Source organism: Lepidochelys olivacea (genome assembly GCF_965140295.1).
Source record: "Lepidochelys olivacea isolate rLepOli2 genome assembly, chromosome: 23".
In the NCBI taxonomy this organism is placed as follows: domain Eukaryota; kingdom Metazoa; phylum Chordata; order Testudines; family Cheloniidae; genus Lepidochelys; species Lepidochelys olivacea.
The window spans coordinates 4,843,401-4,862,325 of record NC_140433.1 but is presented as its reverse complement, the minus strand read 5'-3'; the positions used below and the strand labels follow the sequence as shown (position 1 = coordinate 4,862,325).

At 52.7% G+C, this 18,925-nt stretch overlaps 1 protein-coding gene across 1 annotated transcript; it reads right to left on the bottom strand.

Annotated features, from left to right (window-relative positions):
• Window positions 1-212: 212 nt before the first annotated feature.
• Window positions 213-13,395, bottom strand: AP2S1 (adaptor related protein complex 2 subunit sigma 1). The gene is made up of 5 exons (XM_084612883.1): window positions 13,277-13,395; window positions 3,791-3,940; window positions 2,833-2,946; window positions 2,137-2,196; window positions 213-764 (listed from the first exon to the last, which is right to left on the bottom strand). Exons 1-5 carry the CDS (start codon window positions 13,277-13,279, stop codon window positions 663-665), a joined length of 429 nt encoding a protein of 142 aa, XP_084469009.1. The 5' UTR covers window positions 13,280-13,395; the 3' UTR covers window positions 213-662.
• Window positions 13,396-18,925: the final 5,530 nt, after the last annotated feature.

Genomic DNA, 18,925 nt, shown 5'->3' with positions numbered 1-18,925 from the left:
AGTCTGTGCTGTCGATCCGGCAGAGGCTCTGAAAGTGGGGAATACCAGAGGCCACTAAGAACATGACCTGCTCCCAATGCCAGACAGCAACACCCAACAGGAGTTTCCTGCATGTACCTCAGAGCCTTATGTCAAATCTACCACCAAGAACCCCATCCCCATTCCCTCCCTCCTGCTTCTGCAGGGCTCTTCAGAGACCACCACGGAGAAAGGAGCGTTTCACAGATGGTTTATTTCAGTACAACACTGGCCATACGGTATGGCTGCCGCTCACCAATGGGTAACACAGTTGCGGTCCCACTTCTAGTGCAGACTCGGCACACGAACGGGGGGACGACGACAGCGCACGCTGGTTATATGGAGGGAAAACACAGAGGTTCGGGGATGGTTGTGTCAGGGCCCTAAAAGGATTTTTTTTTTTTTTTAATACAGTTGCTCTCTCCCGTTAGACCCACCCACACGGGATCTCAGCTGCCGCATTCGAGTGTGGGGAGGTGGGACTGAAATTTTCGACTTGTGGTTCTGATCCATTTGAGGGGGCGTCCCTTCCTCACAGTGGAGAGTGGCTACATTTGCTCTGAGACAGTCACTGATTCAGGGACTAGGTGCAAGGAGGAGACCAGAGGCAGGGTGGGGCACGGAGCCGATTCGATCCAGTTCTCTCATTCCAAGGACTGCAGCATAAGCAGCTGTTTCAGGACTTTCGTTTGGCTTGTCTCACGGATCTCGCCGGCTAGGAACATCTCGTCCACCACGGTGTAAACCTGCCACAAAAACAGACCACCTGTGAGCAAGGCGCACTGAGAACAGCCTCAGCACTGCCTCTCCCTCTGGGGAACTCTGCAGCATACCTGTAGCCCGGTATGCAGCACCTGGGTTCGTCCATCAAGTGGCACCGAAAAGCATTTCCAAAGACAACGCTGTTTCCTCTGCCATTTTCTGCATCCCAAGTGCCACGGGAGGGTAAAAAGACTGGCACCTGTGTCCTCCCCCAGAGCAGCAGAGTGACCCTGGCACAGAGGGACCCTCACGGTACTGAGGCCTGGCAAGTGGGTCCATAGCCATCAAATAGAGACCAGCATGCTTAACCTCTCCCTGCTACATTCCAGCCCTCTAAAATCCTCCAACTCGCAGCGGGGATTTATGTACCGGAATGCCACAGGGTTGCATGGGATCTGCCCTGTGAAGCTGGAAGGGTCATCAGGGACAAGGGCTGTCAATTTAACACGTTATATTTTGAATGTTTAATCCTTCCTCCTCCCCACCCAGGAGATGGGGAAGCCAAGCACGCTCAGCGCAGCAATGATTTATAGATTCCACAGCCAGAAGGGACCATTGGGATCATCTCGTCTGATCTCCTGTGTAGCACAGGCCAGAGAATGGCCCCAAAACAACTCCTAGAGCAGATCTTAGAAAAACATCCAGTCTTGATTTCAAAATTGTCAGCGATGGAGAATCCACCATGACCCCTGGTCAAATGTCCCAGTGGTTACCTCACTGTTAAAAACTGACTCCTAATTTTTAGTCTGAATTTGTCCGGCTTCAGCTTCCAGCTATTGGATCACGTTAGAGACTTCCTCTGCTAGGCTGAAGAGCCAGTTATTCAATATTTGTTCCCTATGCAGGTACTGATAGACTGGGATCAAGTCCCTGCCTAACAGTCGCTTTCTTAAGCTAAATAGATTTAGCTCCTGGAATCCATCACAATAAAGCATATTTCCTAATCCTTTAATCATTCTCGTGGCTCTTCTCAGACCCCCTCCAATTTATCGACATCCTTCTTGGACCGTGGGCACCAGAACCGGACACAGGATTCCAGCAGCGGTTGCACCAGGGCCAAATACAGAAGGAGAATAATTTCTCATAGAAACATGATTCTCTCCACTCCTACTTGAGATACCTCTGTTGATGCATCCAAGGATCGCATTGGCCTTTTTGGCCACAGCATTGCAGTGGGAGCTCATGTTCAGCTGCTTATCCACCCCCATCCCCCAATTCTTTTTCAGAGTCACTGCTTCCCACGATAGGGTCCCCCAGCCTGTAGGTACGTCTGACACGAGACCATGTTATACAGCAGCTGCATGGAACTGCACAGTGACGGGCCCCGCGCTCCCCTCTCCGCTGGGCTGAGCTCACCTTGTAGAAGTTGAAGACCAGGTCGAGTTCACAGACGTTGTGGAAATATTCATTCAAAACCTGGGCCAAGAGAAAGGAGAGCTGGATTTCAGAGACTGGGAGAAGGAAGGAGCCACGCCACCTTTCAGTCAGAGATGCTAAAGCCACAAGGGACCATTGGGATTGTCCAGTCTGATCTCCTGATTAGCACAGCCCACAGAATCCCACACAGGATCCCTGCCTGAGCCAGCATGGGTTGTTTAGAAAGACACAGCCAGCCTGGATTTAAGACTCCAAGGGATGGAAAAAATCTCCCCTTGTCTCTGGATCAGCTGTTCCAATGTATCAACCTTACCTCTAGTTTCAGCTTCCAGCCGCTACAATGGGTCAGACCATTGCCTGGGCGGGATATGCCTCTGCCCCAAAAGGGGCACCAAAGGAGATCCCTTGCAGCCAGTGGAATCTGCAACCCTGACCCCCTTGAACACAGGCACAGCCCCCAGTCTACCTGAAGGATGAGGCACTGTCTTTATGTCCCATCACAGCCGAGATCAGAGGGGCAGGAACTGCTGACTGTCCTGCCAGCACAGAGAGGGGCTGTTGAAAGCAGCTCACGGTCTTTTTAGGGCTGCCGTCCCTCTGAGGAGCTGGCACAAAGGACCAGGCCACAAGACGGCTCAAACTAAGGGAAGGGCAGAGGCCGTGGGCAGTGCTCACCTCCACGAAGTTGTGGATGGCCTCCAGGTAGGCCAGGTTGTTGTCGTTCACATCCACGCAGATGCAGAAGTACAGCCCCGCGTAGCGGCGGTAGATGATCTTAAAATTCCGGAACTGGGAGAGAGAGGAAGAGGACCAGCTGACATCTGTGCTGCCCCTGGATCAGACAGCCCCCCACCCCCCCCCAGATAGCCCCCTTCTGGAGCATAGAGCAGGCAGTCAGAGACAGCATGGCCCAAGGGGTCACCCATATCACCAGTGATAGCCGAGCCTATAGAATAAATCCCTAGCTCTAGTCTAGCGCTTTTCACCCCGAGACCTCAAAGTGCTTTATGAAGGAGGGGGCAGAATCATTAGCCCCATTTTACAGATGGGGAAACTGAGGCACAGAGCGAGGCAGTGACTTGCTCAAGGTCACCCAGCAGGCCAGGACACAGCCAGGAATAGAATCCAAGTCTGTCCCCCCCTCAACCCCCCGTACCAGTCCAGTCATCACATCACAGCAGCTCAGTGTCGGCCTGCTGCCCCCAGGCTGATCGGAGCAACTCCAACGAGATGAGGCATTAATGGCTTGTGGCTGGAGGAGAGATACCAGGAGAATTGTGAATCCCTACGCAACTGGCTGGGCTTGCCTCAAACAGACTAGCTGGCTCTCCGCTCAAGGGCATCAGGGCTGAGCAGCTGGTGGCTGGTTCTTAGCTGCGGTGATCCACCGCCCCTAGACTGTGTAATGAGCATGCTGTATTTGGAGCTGCCTCGAGAGCCACACACGGGCTGCAGCCACAGCAGGACCCAGCAGCTGGAGGGCTCGGGCATGGAGATCTCCAAGATCAGGGTTGGTATAAATTGAAGGGTTGTACCAGAGAGGGCGAGATTACACCTGCCACAGCCTCAGAGGCCTGCAGTGTATGCTGGGGCGTCGGTTGGCTGCCCATTTGGCATGCCAGGGGTGCCTTACCTCCACGAAGTTGGTGTGCTTAGCGTCTCGCACCGTGACCACGGCGTGCACCTCCTCGATGAGCTTCTGCTTCTCGTCGTCATCGAACTGCATGTACCACTTGGCCAGGCGCGTCTTGCCAGCCCGGTTCTGGATGAGGATGAAGCGAATCTGCAGAGAGAGCAGGCAGGGTTACGGGCATCCCACCCAGCCCTCCCCACCACTAGCACTCCCCCCCCCCCAGGATGCTGCTGCTCAAATACGGTGCGGCTCGCAGGCTCCCGGGAGGGTGGTGCCTCCCCTCTCCCTCATGTCAGCTGGCAGAGAGCCCAGCTGTTCAAAGCTGGAGCCACCAATGTAGGGACCTTTACTCTGAACTGCAGAAAATTCTGTAACTATCTAGACTTCCTCTGCCCTGTGCTCACTGGCTGTTTGCTCCATCCCCCTCCCTCCCTCAGCCCCACTCACCCTGTTCTCCCCTGCATCTTCCCCCTCCTCTTTCCATTTCTCTGATCCCCTCCCTAACTAATCCCACCCAAAAATAAAGTCACAGCACGGACATGTCTGTCACTGCCATCGCTTTATTCACGCTCGCCCCCTCGCCCCACCTCGGCTCTGTCTGGTCTATTCGATTGCCAGCTCTTTGGGGCAAGGGCGGTCCACTACCATTTGTACAGCACCTTGCACGACGAGGCCCCATCTTGGTTGGTCTTTAGGCATGTAATAAACATGACTGCTAAGCAGCAACAGCTGCGCGGTAGAGTCTGGGGGCTACTTCTTTATGGAGGTGGAGCCGTTGCCTCTCTGTGGGTGCAGCATACCCTGGAAGGAGGGTCTGTCCAAGTACGCTAACATCCCAGCGTGGCCCGTGCCTTCTGCAGGCACAGCTGTGCCTTAGCAAGCAGTCGGCACAGTATGGGGTAGAAGCAGAGGTCACTTTCCCAGTCCCATGTGAGGTTATTCTCCATCAGTGACATGGGAGCTGCTCTAAGTCCCAGCTGCTCTTCCCATGTCATTCTGTGTCCCCCATAGACCTCCTTCATGGCACTCTCCAAAAGGGCACCGGCTCCCCCAGGCAGACTGCCCTGGCAAGGGTCTAAGATCCCTGGAACTTGGTTCTCATTGTCTGGCCCATGTAGTTCATTAGCCTCCTGGAAGCTCTTCCTAGGGACAGCAACAGCAAGAATCAGGCAGAGTGCGGGACAGGACAGGGCAGATCTCCCCCTCACCAAGGTATCTCCCAGAGGAAAGAGATGCAGAACTGCCTTCGAACATGGCGTCTTCAGCAGGTGTCTCTCCCAACCTGCCCCACTTCGGGGGCCCTTTGTCAGCTGCTCCCTCTGACAAGATCCTGTCCCTTCCTTTCACCCGCTGGCATCCCGTGGCTGTGCACAAAAGACAACATGTCTTGCGCCTCCTCCCACCCCACCCGTTCTGTTGGGCTGTGTGGAAAACAGATAACAAGGGGGGTTGTTGACGCAGGGATACCCCAGAGCAGGAGAAGCCACAGGCATAGTTTGCGACTCCTCTGTCCATTGCCCTGCTGGTCCAGCCTCCTTCCTCCACTTCCGCCCACCAGCCTGTGTCTCATGTCACAGCCATAAGCCGGGCCTGTGTGGATCCTCCTTCCCTTTCTGAGGGCTCCTTCCCATCACCAAGAACCCCACCATAACAGCGAGGCCCCACATAACAGCCAGAGAGATCACTGCTTGCACAGCTCCTCTGGGGTGTCAGCACCGGATACTGTATCCTGGAAAGCAAGCAACTCACAGAAACTCAGGGGTGGTGGTGGATGATCAGCTGAACACAGGCTCCTAAAGACGCTGTGGCCAAGAGCTAATGCAATCCTGGGATGCATCAACAGGGGACTCTCGAGTAGGAGCAGAGATGTGATTTTATCTCTGTAGTTGGCCCTGGGATGACCGCTACTGGAATCCTCTGTCCAGTTCTGGTGCCCACAATTCAAGAAGGATGTGGATAAATTGGAGAGGGGTCAGAGAAGAGCCATGAGAATGATAGATTCAAGGAGCTCAATTTATTTATTTTAACAAAGACAAGGTTAAGGGATGACTTAATCCCACTCTATCAGTATCTACATGGCGAACATTTAATAATGGGCTCTTCAGTCTAGCAGAGGAAGGTCTAACACAATCCAACGGCTGAAAGTGGAAGCTGGACAAATTCAGACTGGAAATAAGGGGTCAATTTTTAACAGGGAGAGTAATTAACCATGGAGACAAACTCACCAAGGGTCACGGTGGATTCTCCAGCACTGACCATGTTTAAATCAAGGATTGGATGTCTATCTAAAAGATCTGCTCTGAGGACTGTTTTGGGGCAGTTTTCTGGCTTGGGTTATCCACGGGCTCAGTCTAGATCAGGGGCGGGCAAACTTTTTGGCCTGAGGGCCACATCGGGTTTCCAAAATTGTGTGGAGGGCTGGTTAGTGGAGGCTGTGCCTCCCCAAACAGCCAGGCGTGGCCTGGCCCCTGACCCCTATCCAACCCCCCTGCTTCTCACCCCCTGACAGGCCCCCCCGGGACCACTGCCCCATCCAACCACCCCTTCTCCCTGTTTCCTGAGTGCCCCCAGAACCCCTGACTGTCCCCTGCCACCCCATCCAACCCCTCCTCTCCTTCCTGACTGCCCTCCTGGGACCCCTGCCCCCATTCAACCCCCCTCTTTCCCGCCCTCTGACCACCCCGACCTACACCCCCACCCCCTCACCGCCCCCCGAACTCCCCTGCCCTCTATCCGACCCCCCCCCGCTCCCTGCCCCCTTACTGCACTGCCTGGAGCACCGGTGGCTGGCGGAGCTAAAACCGTGCCACACGGCACAGTGCGCCGGGTCAGGCCGGGCACTGCAGCCCCCTGCCCAGAGCATTGTGCTGGCGGCACAGTGAGCTGAGGCTGCGCGGGAGGGGGAGCAGTGGGGGAGGGGCTGGGGGCGAGCCTCCCGGGCCAGGAGCTGGGCAGGAGGGTCCCGCGGGCCGGGCCGTACTTTGCCCACCTCTGGTCTAGATGATCACAACGGTTCCTGCTGGCCTTGGAATCTATGAATCAGCAGCAGCATGGGAGGGGTCACGGCAGATGGCTCCTCCCCAGAAGGAGCTGCCTCACCATACTGCAGGGCCTTGCTAAGCAGAGAAGGGCATGAGTCGTCCAAGCAGCCTGCAAGGTCTTGCATTCTGCTGAGCCAGGAGAAAGGGCTTGCTCAGAGGAAATTCAGACGAGCAGCTGGCATGGCTCCAGCACAGAGCCGGTTGGTCGCACAAACCCACGGGGGGGATCTTGCTCATTTCCAGTCCATTGACAGCAGGCAGACATGCAGGGGACAGGCAGCACTGCAGAGACACCCCTGCATTTTAAGCTTGTTTTTCCTTATATTTTGCTGGGCTTCAGCATCCAAACATCTCACACCACGTCACACGCTGCAGCTAATCCTCACGTCACTAGCTGGGAAGTAGCCCGTCCCCATTCCACAGATAGCAAGGGGAGGGGAAGCGAGGTGTCCAAGGTGTGTCAGTGAATCAGTGGCAGAGAGAATGGAGCCCAGGACTCCCGTCTCGACCTGTGTCCCACATTCAGGCCTCACCAAGGAGAAGGACAGGCAGGAGGGTCAGAGAGTTGGCCAGTTCCAGCAGCACCCCACTCACCCAAGCTTCGTGTTTGAGGGTAGGGAAGATCTCACTCAGTGGAGAGTGCTGTATGGCTTTTCCAAACTCCAGCTCTCCCCCACAGCCAGACCATGTGGATTTATCTACTACTCTGCTTTACTTGCGGAGCCCTACAACGTCACCAAACAGCCACTTGCTCCTTATCTCTGCACTAGCCCTGGGTTTGGATCCCACGCCAACCAACCTCCATCGCTCCCCAGGCTCTGAGTCCCCCTCCCTGGGGGATAGGCAGCCCTCTCACCCTCAGCCAAGACAACTGATGGCCTCAGTGCCCCCCAGCGCAACCCAAGAGCGGCCATGCTAGTACATCCTCTGCATCCCGGCAGTTACCGGCCACCAGGGTCCAAGCGGAGCAGATTGCTAGCAACATCAAGGGCAGAGAGACCGGGCAGCTACTCCAAGGGGACCTCCCTTTATAGCCACACATCACATCAGGCGGGAGAGCTTCATGTGGGCCCCATCTGTGTCAAACACCAAGGGCAACAAGGGAGAAAACCATCTCTTTCAGGAGCCTTAGGGCTCAGACTGAACATTACTTGCAGAGTTCACTCCCATCAGGGTGAAGGGGCTGGCATGAGCCCACTCCGTTTTCCTCATCCACATACTAAGCTCAGAACATCCTTGATTACGCCCAACACAACCACTCAGACGGGTGGGCGGACAGAGGATCTCTAAACTGGCAACAGACAGTAACACTGTCCTCCCTCCACCCCCACCTTCCCAGCAAGCATTGGAGTGGGCTTGTTCTGTAGCAAAGAGACTTGGTTTTGAGCTTGTGCAGCATGTGTTAGGACCTGTCTGGGTCAAAGCAAAGGGCCAGGCAGCCGAGAAAACAGATCAGAATGGGGAGATCTTTTGCGTCAGGAGATCAGGGCGTCTCAGATCCCACCGCAGATGGGAGGGCTGAACTGTTTCTAATCCTGAGAGAGTTTATGGCAGGGGAGAAATGCCAGGCCGAGGGTCCTGGGGTCTGATTCACTCTAGTGACCCCCTCGAGGATGTACAGGATGGGCAGCAGCTGGGGAGGGGACTAATTGGCGCATTAGCCAGGAGGTTAATGGAAAGTGAACACACAGACTCCGTGTCAGTTAGAGCTAGCCAGAACAAATTCACCGAGATCTCATCAAACCAAAACATTTCGCAGAGACCTATTGGCTTCCATTAAACTTTTGTCATGAAGGTTTTCGGGTCAGAAAGACTGGCTACAGCTGGGTGCTTCGGGCCCTGCCCTGGGACGTGGGTTCAACTCCCTACCAGGTCTGATTTGGAGCAACCTGGGATGAACACCTCTGCTCTGAAGCAGGCAGAGCAGGGAGTCAAACCCATAGCAAAAAGAAAAGGAGTACTTGTGGCACCTTAGAGACTAACCAATTTATTTGAGCATGAGCTTTCGTGAGCTACAGCTCACTTCATCAGATGCATACCGTGGAAACTGCAGAAGACATTATATAAACACAGAGACCATGAAACAATACCTCCTCCCACCCCACTGTCCTGCTGGTAATAGCTTATCTAAAGTGATCATCAAGTTGGGCCATTTCCAGCACAAATCCAGGTTCTCTCACTTTCCGCCCCCCCCCCCCCCCCCAACTCACTCTCCTGCTGGTAATAGCCCATCCAAAGTGACCACTCTCTTCACAATGTGTATGATAATCAAGGTGGGCCATTTCCTGCACAAATCCAGGTTCTCTCACTCCCTCACCCCCCTCCAAAAACCACACACACAAACTCACTCTCCTGCTGGTAATAGCTTATCCCAAGTGACCACTCTCCCTACCCATAGCAGACGCCAGTGCCCTGTGCACCAAGCTGCAGAGCGACACGCATGCATTTGGCCAGCTCTCAGCAGGATTCATTTTCCAACCATAAGATCTGCTAGGCTAGGAAATCGCCTCCCCGAGGGAAGTGTTGGAAGCCACTTGGCTTAGGGCAGTGATACTCAATTAGATCGACCCACAGGCCAATTTGAGAATTGTATAACAAGAGGCGGGCCGGGCCATTTGTGCAGAAGGCTGACAAAAAAAACAAAAACAAAACTTCAGCTGCCAATAAAGACCTGGACTGCACCGTAAGTATTAGAGTTTCTATCTTTTAACAAAGTTTATATATCAACATTATTACCTGTGTGTGTGGCAATCTCTAATGGGAGATTTTAGAGTAGCAGCCGTGTTAGTCTGTATTCGCAAAAAGCTTTCAGCTCACTTCCTTGGATGCATTCAGTGGAAAGCTTATGCTCAAATAAATTTGTTAGTCTCTAAGGTGCCACAAGTCCTCCTTTTCTTTTTTCTAATGGGAGAGGTGACATCGAGGATCTCCGGCAAGCTTTGTGAAGAGTGGTTTGTGGGAGGTCAGGGCAAGGTGCGTGCACTGGTGAAGATGTTCATGTCACACAACTGTGGTGCTGGTTTTTTATGAAGTTCACGCTAGAAAACCCAGATTCGCAGGGGTACGTTGATCTAAAGATCGTTAAAAGATAAATGGCTAGATTCTGGCTACTCTGAAACTGGTCAGCATATTGAATCCAGAAATCATAAAGTCCCACTTCTCTGAATTTTCCCTTCGAGACATCTGAGCTCCGGAGACTTACAATTTTTAATTGAAAGGCATCTTCATCAATTGAATCAAGAACGTTCTTTGCTTCAGAAGGGCAAGGTCCATCGACAGAGACAATAAATGGATCACAAACAAAAGCAAATCCTTTGAAATTTTAAAATTCTCAAATCGCATTTTGAAATTTTCCATCAGATGGTTTAGGAATTCATGCATCGTTTTTATCTGCAGCAACATGCAATATGGGAAAGTGCACCATCTTTCCTGTTAAGTTTGTCTGAAAGATTTCAAGATTCCTCTGAAAGACACACACTTTTTCAAACAAATCCCTGAGACTGCTTGCATGGCCTGGGAGCTGCAAATGGAGGGAATTCAAGTGAACAGTAATATCGCACAGAAAAGCTACCTATGACATAGAGGGGACATCATTCAAAATTCCAGAACTTGCAAGCCTTGTTGGTCTTGTGGTTTGAAGGAAATTCTATTATTTCTTTTTGAAGTGCACAAAACCTCTCTAACACGCGGCCACTACTTAACCAGCGAACATCAACTGTGCTGCAATATTCGCCTGAAATATCTTGTGAAATAGCTTTAAACAGACGATATTGTAAGCTAGAAGTTGGCCATATGTAGTTCACTAAGCTCATCACACTTCAAAATCCCCAGACAATTTACCGCAAAGGCAATCTGGTGAATAATGCACTGAAGTGTATTTAATGAAGGGTGTAGAACTGCCAAACGTGAGGCAAAGCCCTTCTCTTTCCCTGCCATGGAGGGACCTCCGTCTGTAACAAGCAAGTTTACTTTCCGCAAACCTGAACCTTCCCCCCGCCCCCCAAAGCCTTTTACTTTTTACAAAAATGCTCTCTTCTGTAATGTAGGTTTCTAATGGTATTAAGCACAAAATTCTTCCTGACAATTTCACCATCATAAAAATCTAACAGCAATAGATGGGCAGTGTCACTTAACTCGCCTAATTCTTCCACTGCAAGAAACATATATTTGGCGTTTTTTTAAACCAGAAAGCAGTGCTGACAAATAATCCTCATAAATTATCTCCAGTCTTCACACTGTGGAGGAATCAGACAGGGCAACTTGCTTCACACGTTTCACTAGGTCATCTTTGTTTTTATGTCCAGCAAAAAGCTCCTGCAGCATTTCCAATGGCACTCCTTGGCAAGCCTGGCATCCAGGAAAGGCTTTTCTTTTTAGCTAGTACCAACAGTATCTGAAGTGAAGCAGTTATTGCTTTTCCCTATACAGTTGCTGATGTTAGGAGAATGATATTTGAAGTGTGCTACAACCACGTCAAATTTTCAATTTTGTCACATCTTGCAACATTGCCACGAGGACCTTATTGAAGTTACTGTGCTTTGATTCAAAGTGGTGCCTCATGCTGACGACCTTACAAACGGGGCACATTAAACACAAAGGGTTTGCGTTTAAATGAGGCAGCATAATAAAAAGTGACAGGTTTCAGAGTAGCAGCCGTGTTAGTCTGTATTCGCAAAAAGAAAAGGAGTACTTGTGGCACCTTGGAGACTAACAAATTTATTTGAGCATAAGCTTTCGTGAGCTACAGCTCACTTCATCGGATGCTTATGCTCAAATAAATTGGTTAGTCTCTAAAGTGCCACAAGTACTCCTTTTCTTTTTGCGTAATAAAAAGGAAATCTGCTGTTCAGCTCGGGTTTCACTGTTGACTTTGCACCTTTTGCTCTCACTCACATTCATTTTTGGCTCCATTTCCATCACTCATGAAAACATGGGCAGTGTCCAAGCGCAATTTTAGCCAATGCTGTCGTGAGAACTTAAGATCCAGTCAGTTACTAACGAAGGAAGTCATAGGCAAATGATAGGCAGCACATCACTGTTTGTGAGTTTAATTAGACACATTTTTTAAGGTGAGCTGGTGGGCCACACAGGAAGCCTTGGTAGGCCACATTTGGCCTGCAGGTGACCTATTGAGTATCACTGTCTTAGGGTGTTTCAAACTCTACTAGTCAAGGCCCCAGGAGTCAGACTGAAGGGGACACTCCTGCATTTGCAAGGAAATGGACTGGAGAATTGGTCTTTTCCATCACTAACTTTTGCGATTCAATTACACACATGTGCACGCACACCGAATTCGGTCCTCAGTCTCCAGGGCTGAAACTGGGGGTTTTTTTTGCGACCATCCCATCAAGATGGTAATAGCTTTGGCTCACTCAGCTCCATGACAGCTTGGAACAACTGGCTTAGGCACAGAAGCGACTGGATGTCATTATGAATCCCCTATGCCACCTGGATTAAACCAGACTAGATCAGATGGGGCCACTCAAGGGGTCCAGGAACCCCTTGGTTGAGGACAATATCAGCCCAAATCTGTGATCATCTAAAATCTCCCCACTTGTCACAATGCCACACCACATGGCCCCTCGGAAATTCATAAAGACAACTGGGACTAGAACTCAGAGCCTCCTGCCCTTGCTCCGTAAAGCAGAAGACAATCTCCGTAATCAGTTGGTGCTAGACGAGGGGACCCCTGAAAAACAGCTTACTGCATCCCACACCAGAGACGGCTGCATGTCAGCAGCGGCTGAGAAACCCCTGTACACAGCCCACACGGCAGTAAGAGTGCTGTCAGAATTACAGCCCCAGCCCCAATCTTCTTCTGTTACCTGCCTACCAAATATCTTATCCTACAAGAGCCTCCCTCCTCAGGCACTGGGGCTGCTCCCTACTTCCCCAGGGGTGGGGGAGCTTATACCCCAATGGTGCACCCCTTTCCCCACCCAGGATAGGGAGCCTCTCCCCCACATCCTTCCCCTACAGAGAAACCACCACTGGTGCCTCTCTACAACCCCGAGGGATAGAATCACAGAATCATAGGCCTGGAATGGACCTCAAGAGGTCATCTAGTCCTCTCCCTTGCACTCCTGGCGGGACAAAGTATTATCCATGGGGCTGGGGATCCTGACCCAAATCCCTCCCCTATAAGACCCTCAATTTTCCCCCTTTTCCCAGGAATGAAACCCACATCCCACCCAATGGCACCCCACGCTGAAGAGGGAGCCAGGCCCATATCCCCCCCCCAGAAGGTCTTCCAATGGTGCCCCTCCCACAGAGTTAGGGAGCCAGACCCACATCCCCCCTTAGAGTCTCCCAATGGTGCCCCTCCCACCAGGGATAGGGAGCCAGACCCACATCCCTCCCCCTCGGGATGAGGGCCCATCCCCCCGGGAAAAGGAGCCAGACCCACATCCCTCCATAGAGCCCCACAGTGGTGCCCCCCCCTTACCATGATGGTCCCGTCCTAGCCAGGCCCCCCAGACCTTCTTCTTTCCCCTCCGCTTCCTCACACCTTCTCTTTTCACCGGATATCCGGCACCGTTCCGTCGCGCGGCCTGCTGGGAGCCGTAGTCCCGGCCGGCCCGGCGGAGTTGCCCCCCCCGGCAGGCCGTGCGGCCGCAGCGATGCATGCTGGGGGTTGTAGTTCCTCCCGCCAAGGCGGGGCGGTGTCGTTCCCCGCCGGCTCCGCCAGGGGGAGCCCGGGCTCCGCGGTGCTTGGGGTCGGCAGCGGTCTGTTGGAGCCGGGGAGTCGCCTGGCGGCCCAGCCGGGAGCTTCCACGCGGGGTCGGGAGAGCTGCCTACGTTAGCCCGCTGCTGGGAGAGGCCGAGTAGGCCCGAGCCTGGCCCAGAGCCCCGCAGCCCCGGGGAAAGCGAGCTGGTCCCCCCACCACCCTCCCGGGACACCACGGGGGGGACCTGACCCGGTTCCCCCCCTGAAGCGGGGCAGTTCCCAGGCCACTTCCCCCACCTGGGGCAGCGGTGGGGGGCGGCTCATGGCCCGGTTTGCCCCCCAATCCTGGGCAACGGGGCTAGCGGGGAGGGCGACTCTGCCTGAGTCTGGCCCCCGTCCCAGGGGCGAGATCATGGAAGGCACCAGTGGGCTCAGTTCCTTGCACGCTCTGGTCCTGGAGCGGGGCCCTGTCTTCCAATAGTGGGCGTGAGGCCCCCCACCCCGCAGCAGCCGGCGGCTGGGTCTGGGCTGTGACTGTGCGAGGTTACATGGGGGACACAAAACCGGGAACGGTAGCTAAACAGAGCTGTAGGACAGACTTGCTTCCTCAAGGGCTACAAGCTCCCTGCATGTCCTCCGGCAAGTCACCTGGTCTCTCCTGGCCTCAATTTCTCCCCTGCACAATGTGGATAAATTCACTAAAGACTGTGAGGCGCTCAGATATTATGAGGATGAGGGGCTTAGCTTAGCTTAAACTTGTGTTTTGTGCCCAGACCCCACAGTGACTGGACCCCAGACAGATCAAAGCGACATGCAAACTCCTTAGAGCAAGGACTTTATCTTTTGGAGGCTTGTAGAACACCCTCTAGCTCTATGTTGTAATCACTTTTAGGCTAGAACTTTGAGCCTCCTGCTCTGAAAGCCCTGGCCTCTGCCCTCTGAGCTAAAGGAGAATCTCCATTAGCTAGCAGCAGCATATAGACCTATGACACACAGTTGAGTAGTCCCTGTTGCAGCCAGTAGATGTTAGTGGTGTATATGTGGTAACCCTGAGCCTGGGACGAGCACAGGGGTGGGCAAACTTTTTGGGCTGAGGGCCACATCTGGGTATAGAAATTGTATGGCGGGCCATGAATGCTTACAAAATTGGGGTTGGGGTGTGGGAGTGGGGCGGTGAGGGGCTCCGGCTGGGGGTGCAGGCTCTGGGGTGGGGCTGGGGATGAGGGGTTTGGGGTGCAGGAGGATGCTCCAGGCTGGGACTGAGGGGTTTGGAGGGGGTGGGAGGGGGATCAGGGCTGGGGCAGAGGGTTGGGGTGCAGGGGGTGGGAGGTGGCTCAGGGGTGCAGGCTCCGGGCGGTGCTTACCTCAAGCAGCTCCTGGTAGCAGCAGCATGTCCTGCTCTGGTTCCTATGCAGAGGCACGGCACTGGCCAGGCAGCTCAGCGTGCTGCCCTGTCCACAGGTGCCACCCCTGCAGCTCCCAGCCAATGGGGTAGGGGCAGTGTGTGGAGCCCAGTGGCTGCCCCTACACGTAGGAGCCGGAGAGGGGACATGCTGCTGTGTCCGGAAGCCACATGGAAAGCCCCTGAGCCCGACCCTGCTCCCCAGCGGGAGCTTGAGGGACGGATTAAAAATTCTGACGGGCCAGACAGGGCCCGCAGGCCATAGTTTGCCCACACCTGGACTAGCATGTGATGCAGCAGAACAAAATGCTGTCCTGGGGAGAGACAGACAGCCAATGAGGGCAACTGGAGCTGGAGAGCTGGGAAGGCACCCGAAGGGAGCAGCTGGAAAAAACCTGTTAGAGATGGCGAAGTCCTGCCTTGAGTGCAAGGGACTGGACTAGAAGACCTCTGCAGGTCCCTTCCAGTCCTACGATTCTATAGGAATCTAAATGCTGAGCTATCGGACGAACTGAAGTCTGGATATAAGGTGAAGTCATAAAAGAATAGGAGAATGAAAGGAGGGGACTGGGAAGTGAGAAGGAGGAAAGCAGAAAAATAGGAAAGCCTTCAGGTCAGGAGAAGCAGAAACAAAAACAAACCAGGGTATGTGAGCAAACACTATTAGAGAAGGGAAGTAAAGGGAAATAAAATCTACAGATGTACCAGAGAGAGAGAGTATCAAGGGAAAAAAAACGGAAAGGAAATATAATTGGTGAAAAAGGGACAGATTAGAGAGCCGTGTTAGATTAAAACAGATCCTGAAAGCAGTAAACAAGACGCCCACTTACTAAGGATCTAAACCAGTGATTCTCAACCAGGGGCCCCTGGGAGGCCGCCAGCAGGTTTCAGGGGGTCTGCCAAGCAAGTCCAGCATTAGACTTGCTGGGGCCCAGGGCAGAAAGCCGAAGCCCCACTGCATGGGGCTGAAGCCCAGGGCCCCGTGCCCTGCCACTCATGGCTGAAGCCAAAGCTGAGTAACTTAGCCCCACTGTGGCACGGGGACCCGGCAGTTGCCCTGCTTGCTATCCCCATTGTTGGTCCTGGCTTTTATATGTAGAATATATATGTATAATAGTTGTTGTGGCACACGTGGGCTATGAAGTTTTTGTAGCAAGTTGGGTGGGCCTCAGAAAGCAAAAGGTTGAGAACCCCTGGTCTAAAGTGTATGAACAGAGAGAATGACCGAGTGAACAGCTATTGAAGAAACACTGTTCAAAGGTGCCTAATGGACAAGTGAGGGTCCATAAGGTGAAGAAACCCTGTTTGTGGATAAACTCGGTGAAAAGAGGTACAGCCTCAGGAACATTGAATCTAAGGAGCACTTCAAGCCAAAGAAAGCAAAGAACAGGACAGCAAAGAGTGGAGCTGGACGTACAGCCCAGAAGAGGAAAAGTTAATTATTCGCTGAAGTGACACAGTATGTTGTTAAGTAATCTCCTTTGTTCTTGTTAATAGTGCATTTGGTATTAACGGCACAGAGTAAGGAAGAGTAGCATGTACGAGCTCCCAATGTGTTGGTAATCTATAGTTTATTATGATAAGGAGTGAGTACTTGGTAATATTCTATATTATTTATGCTCCTGGTACAATATTTGAGTTTTCCCTTACAAAGTTCTAAAAAAACAAATTAAAAGGATCCCTTTTGTATTGGTTTGCCTCTGCCTCTCCTCACAGTTAGCAGAGCCTAGCCTAGCCAGGTCACCACAGTCCCTCCATAGTTACAGTGTGGATAATAATACTTGCTTTCTCCATAGAAAGCGGAATAATGAGGGGAGTAGTTGAAGTGCGACAAGAAAGTGGAGGCAAAGGAGTAATTGGAGGAAGTGGTGGGGAGTCTGCATGGTTTGTCAAAGTCCCTTCCAGTGACAGAAAAGGGGCGGGTGGTCCCCTGTCTTCATTTTTCTGAATCAAGTTATTTTTTTGTCATGTCAGTGGGGACAGTGTTTTATGTAACATGTTCTGAATAATACCAGGAAAGGCCTCCACGCTTGTGAAACTAACCTGGCTCTTTTATTAAGAGAATTATTTACAGAGATGCCACATTTGTAACTAGTATTCGAGCCATGTGCACACAAACTGACTCCCTGGGGTCTCCTCCAAACTCTTCCCCCTTGCAACCTGTGCACCTCCCTCCAAGTTCCATGCAGGTTGTCACATCTCTCTTTTTTAATCGTTGTTGTGTCTGTTGTGCAAGCATTGTCTGACTTGGGGAGTTCAGAGATTATGAGGACATAGACCACCCCAGGAGACATGGCCCTTAGTGACAGCCCATTGCAGTCTGGTAGTTCTCAGAGTCCTTCAAGTGTGATCCCCCCGCCCTTCTTGTTTGTGTTCTCGCAGCTGTTGGAGTAGTTGCTGACTTCTGAGGGGTGGCATCCTGTTGGTCCCCTGTAGTGCTCATGTTCCTTGTTTCTTCTGAATCTCCTACATCAGGCCAGCCGACGCTGAGGCTCTTTCTAAGTCCTCCTGGTCCTGACCTTGGCACCATCTGTCTGGGCATGCCGGCTGACTGCCACTGCTCTGCAGTTCAGCTCCATCACCGTGCCGAGTCCGTAGCTACCTCATGTGACCTGTGTGCCACTGCAGCTGAGACTGTTGCCTCTCGCCATTGCGTTGTCTGGCTATTTGATGGTTGGGCCCAGACCTGGTCAGCTATGGGTAGTGGCCTCAGGTTCTGGCTCCGTTGCTGTAGCAACTGCCTCCTAGCTTGGCATTAACTGTTTCTGTGTCCTGCCCATCATTTCTCCTTTGGGGGAATGGGCAGCGCAGGGGTGGAGCCTCATGGGACAGGTGGCACAGGGGGCAGGGCCACGGGTCCGGCACCAGTGGCTCCTCCATTTTTAAGGAGCTTCCGTGGTTCCTGCCTTCTCCTGTAGCACGTTAGGGCTGCAGCCTTGCTTAGGGTTGTTCTTACGCTTTCCGATGCCTGCTCTTGGGTCTCTCACCATTCCCACATTGTATCATTGCGTGTTAACTGTCTCCAGGGCTCACGGGCTTCTGACAGGTGCGCCCAGAGTCTGAAAAACTCGCCCGTCTAACTCGCTGGACTCCCTCCATAGTCTCGACTCTGATCATTTCCTTACTGCCTCTCAGTGTCTGGCCAGAGTCCTTCAGAGGACAACAGACGGCTGATGGAGGGCACCTCAGTTTGTTTCAGCTTGTTGGCATTCAGACTGGTACCCTGCTCCCGGCACCCATTTAGGAGCTGTCCCAGCTTGGTATCAAGGTCCTGGATTGCCTCTTCCTTGGCATCTTCTCTTACAATAAGAATGACAATCTTGGTTGTCCCTCTAGTGCTTGGCTCAGTTTACACTGAAACACTTCTGGGATGGGCTGATGCCCACAGGTGTTTGTACCCAGCAGTACCTGCCAAAGGACAGGGCAAAGGGTGGCCGTGTGGCTGATCTAGCTCAATACACCAGCCGTCACAAACACTGACCACGTTTGCCTTGGCTAGATCGGGCAGCGTGTCCTCCATCCTTAACGGGCAGTGACTTCTTTTCAGTGCTCTGTGCAGATCCTCAGTTCTCACCGCTGCTGACCCTTTTGGTGCTAGGTTCCACAGGTGTAATGATGCCTCTTCTTTGCAGGCTTGCCTGTTCCTTCTTCAGTGGGACCGGGGCTAATGGACCTCAGTGTTTCACTAGTCACATGGGCTGCACTTGGGGGTCTGTTTCTACCTTCAGCTTGCCCCCTCCTCAAAATATGCCATTATGTTCTGTGAGAATACCAGACAGGGCCCACAGTGACTATGGTCATGTTGTCAGATCCAGAGCATGTGCTGCCCTTGTGTGTTGGCAGCTATAACTTAAATGTACTTTGGAGCCCGGGGACTGGAACGTGGGTCTCCCATCTCCCCGGGAGAGCCCTAACCACTGAGCTAGAGGCAGATTCTCTCTGACCCCAGGTATAGTTCAGTATTTATACACCGTGGAACAGCTTCGGGGGCAGAGGGGCAGGCAGGGAATTGAGCACAGCCACTG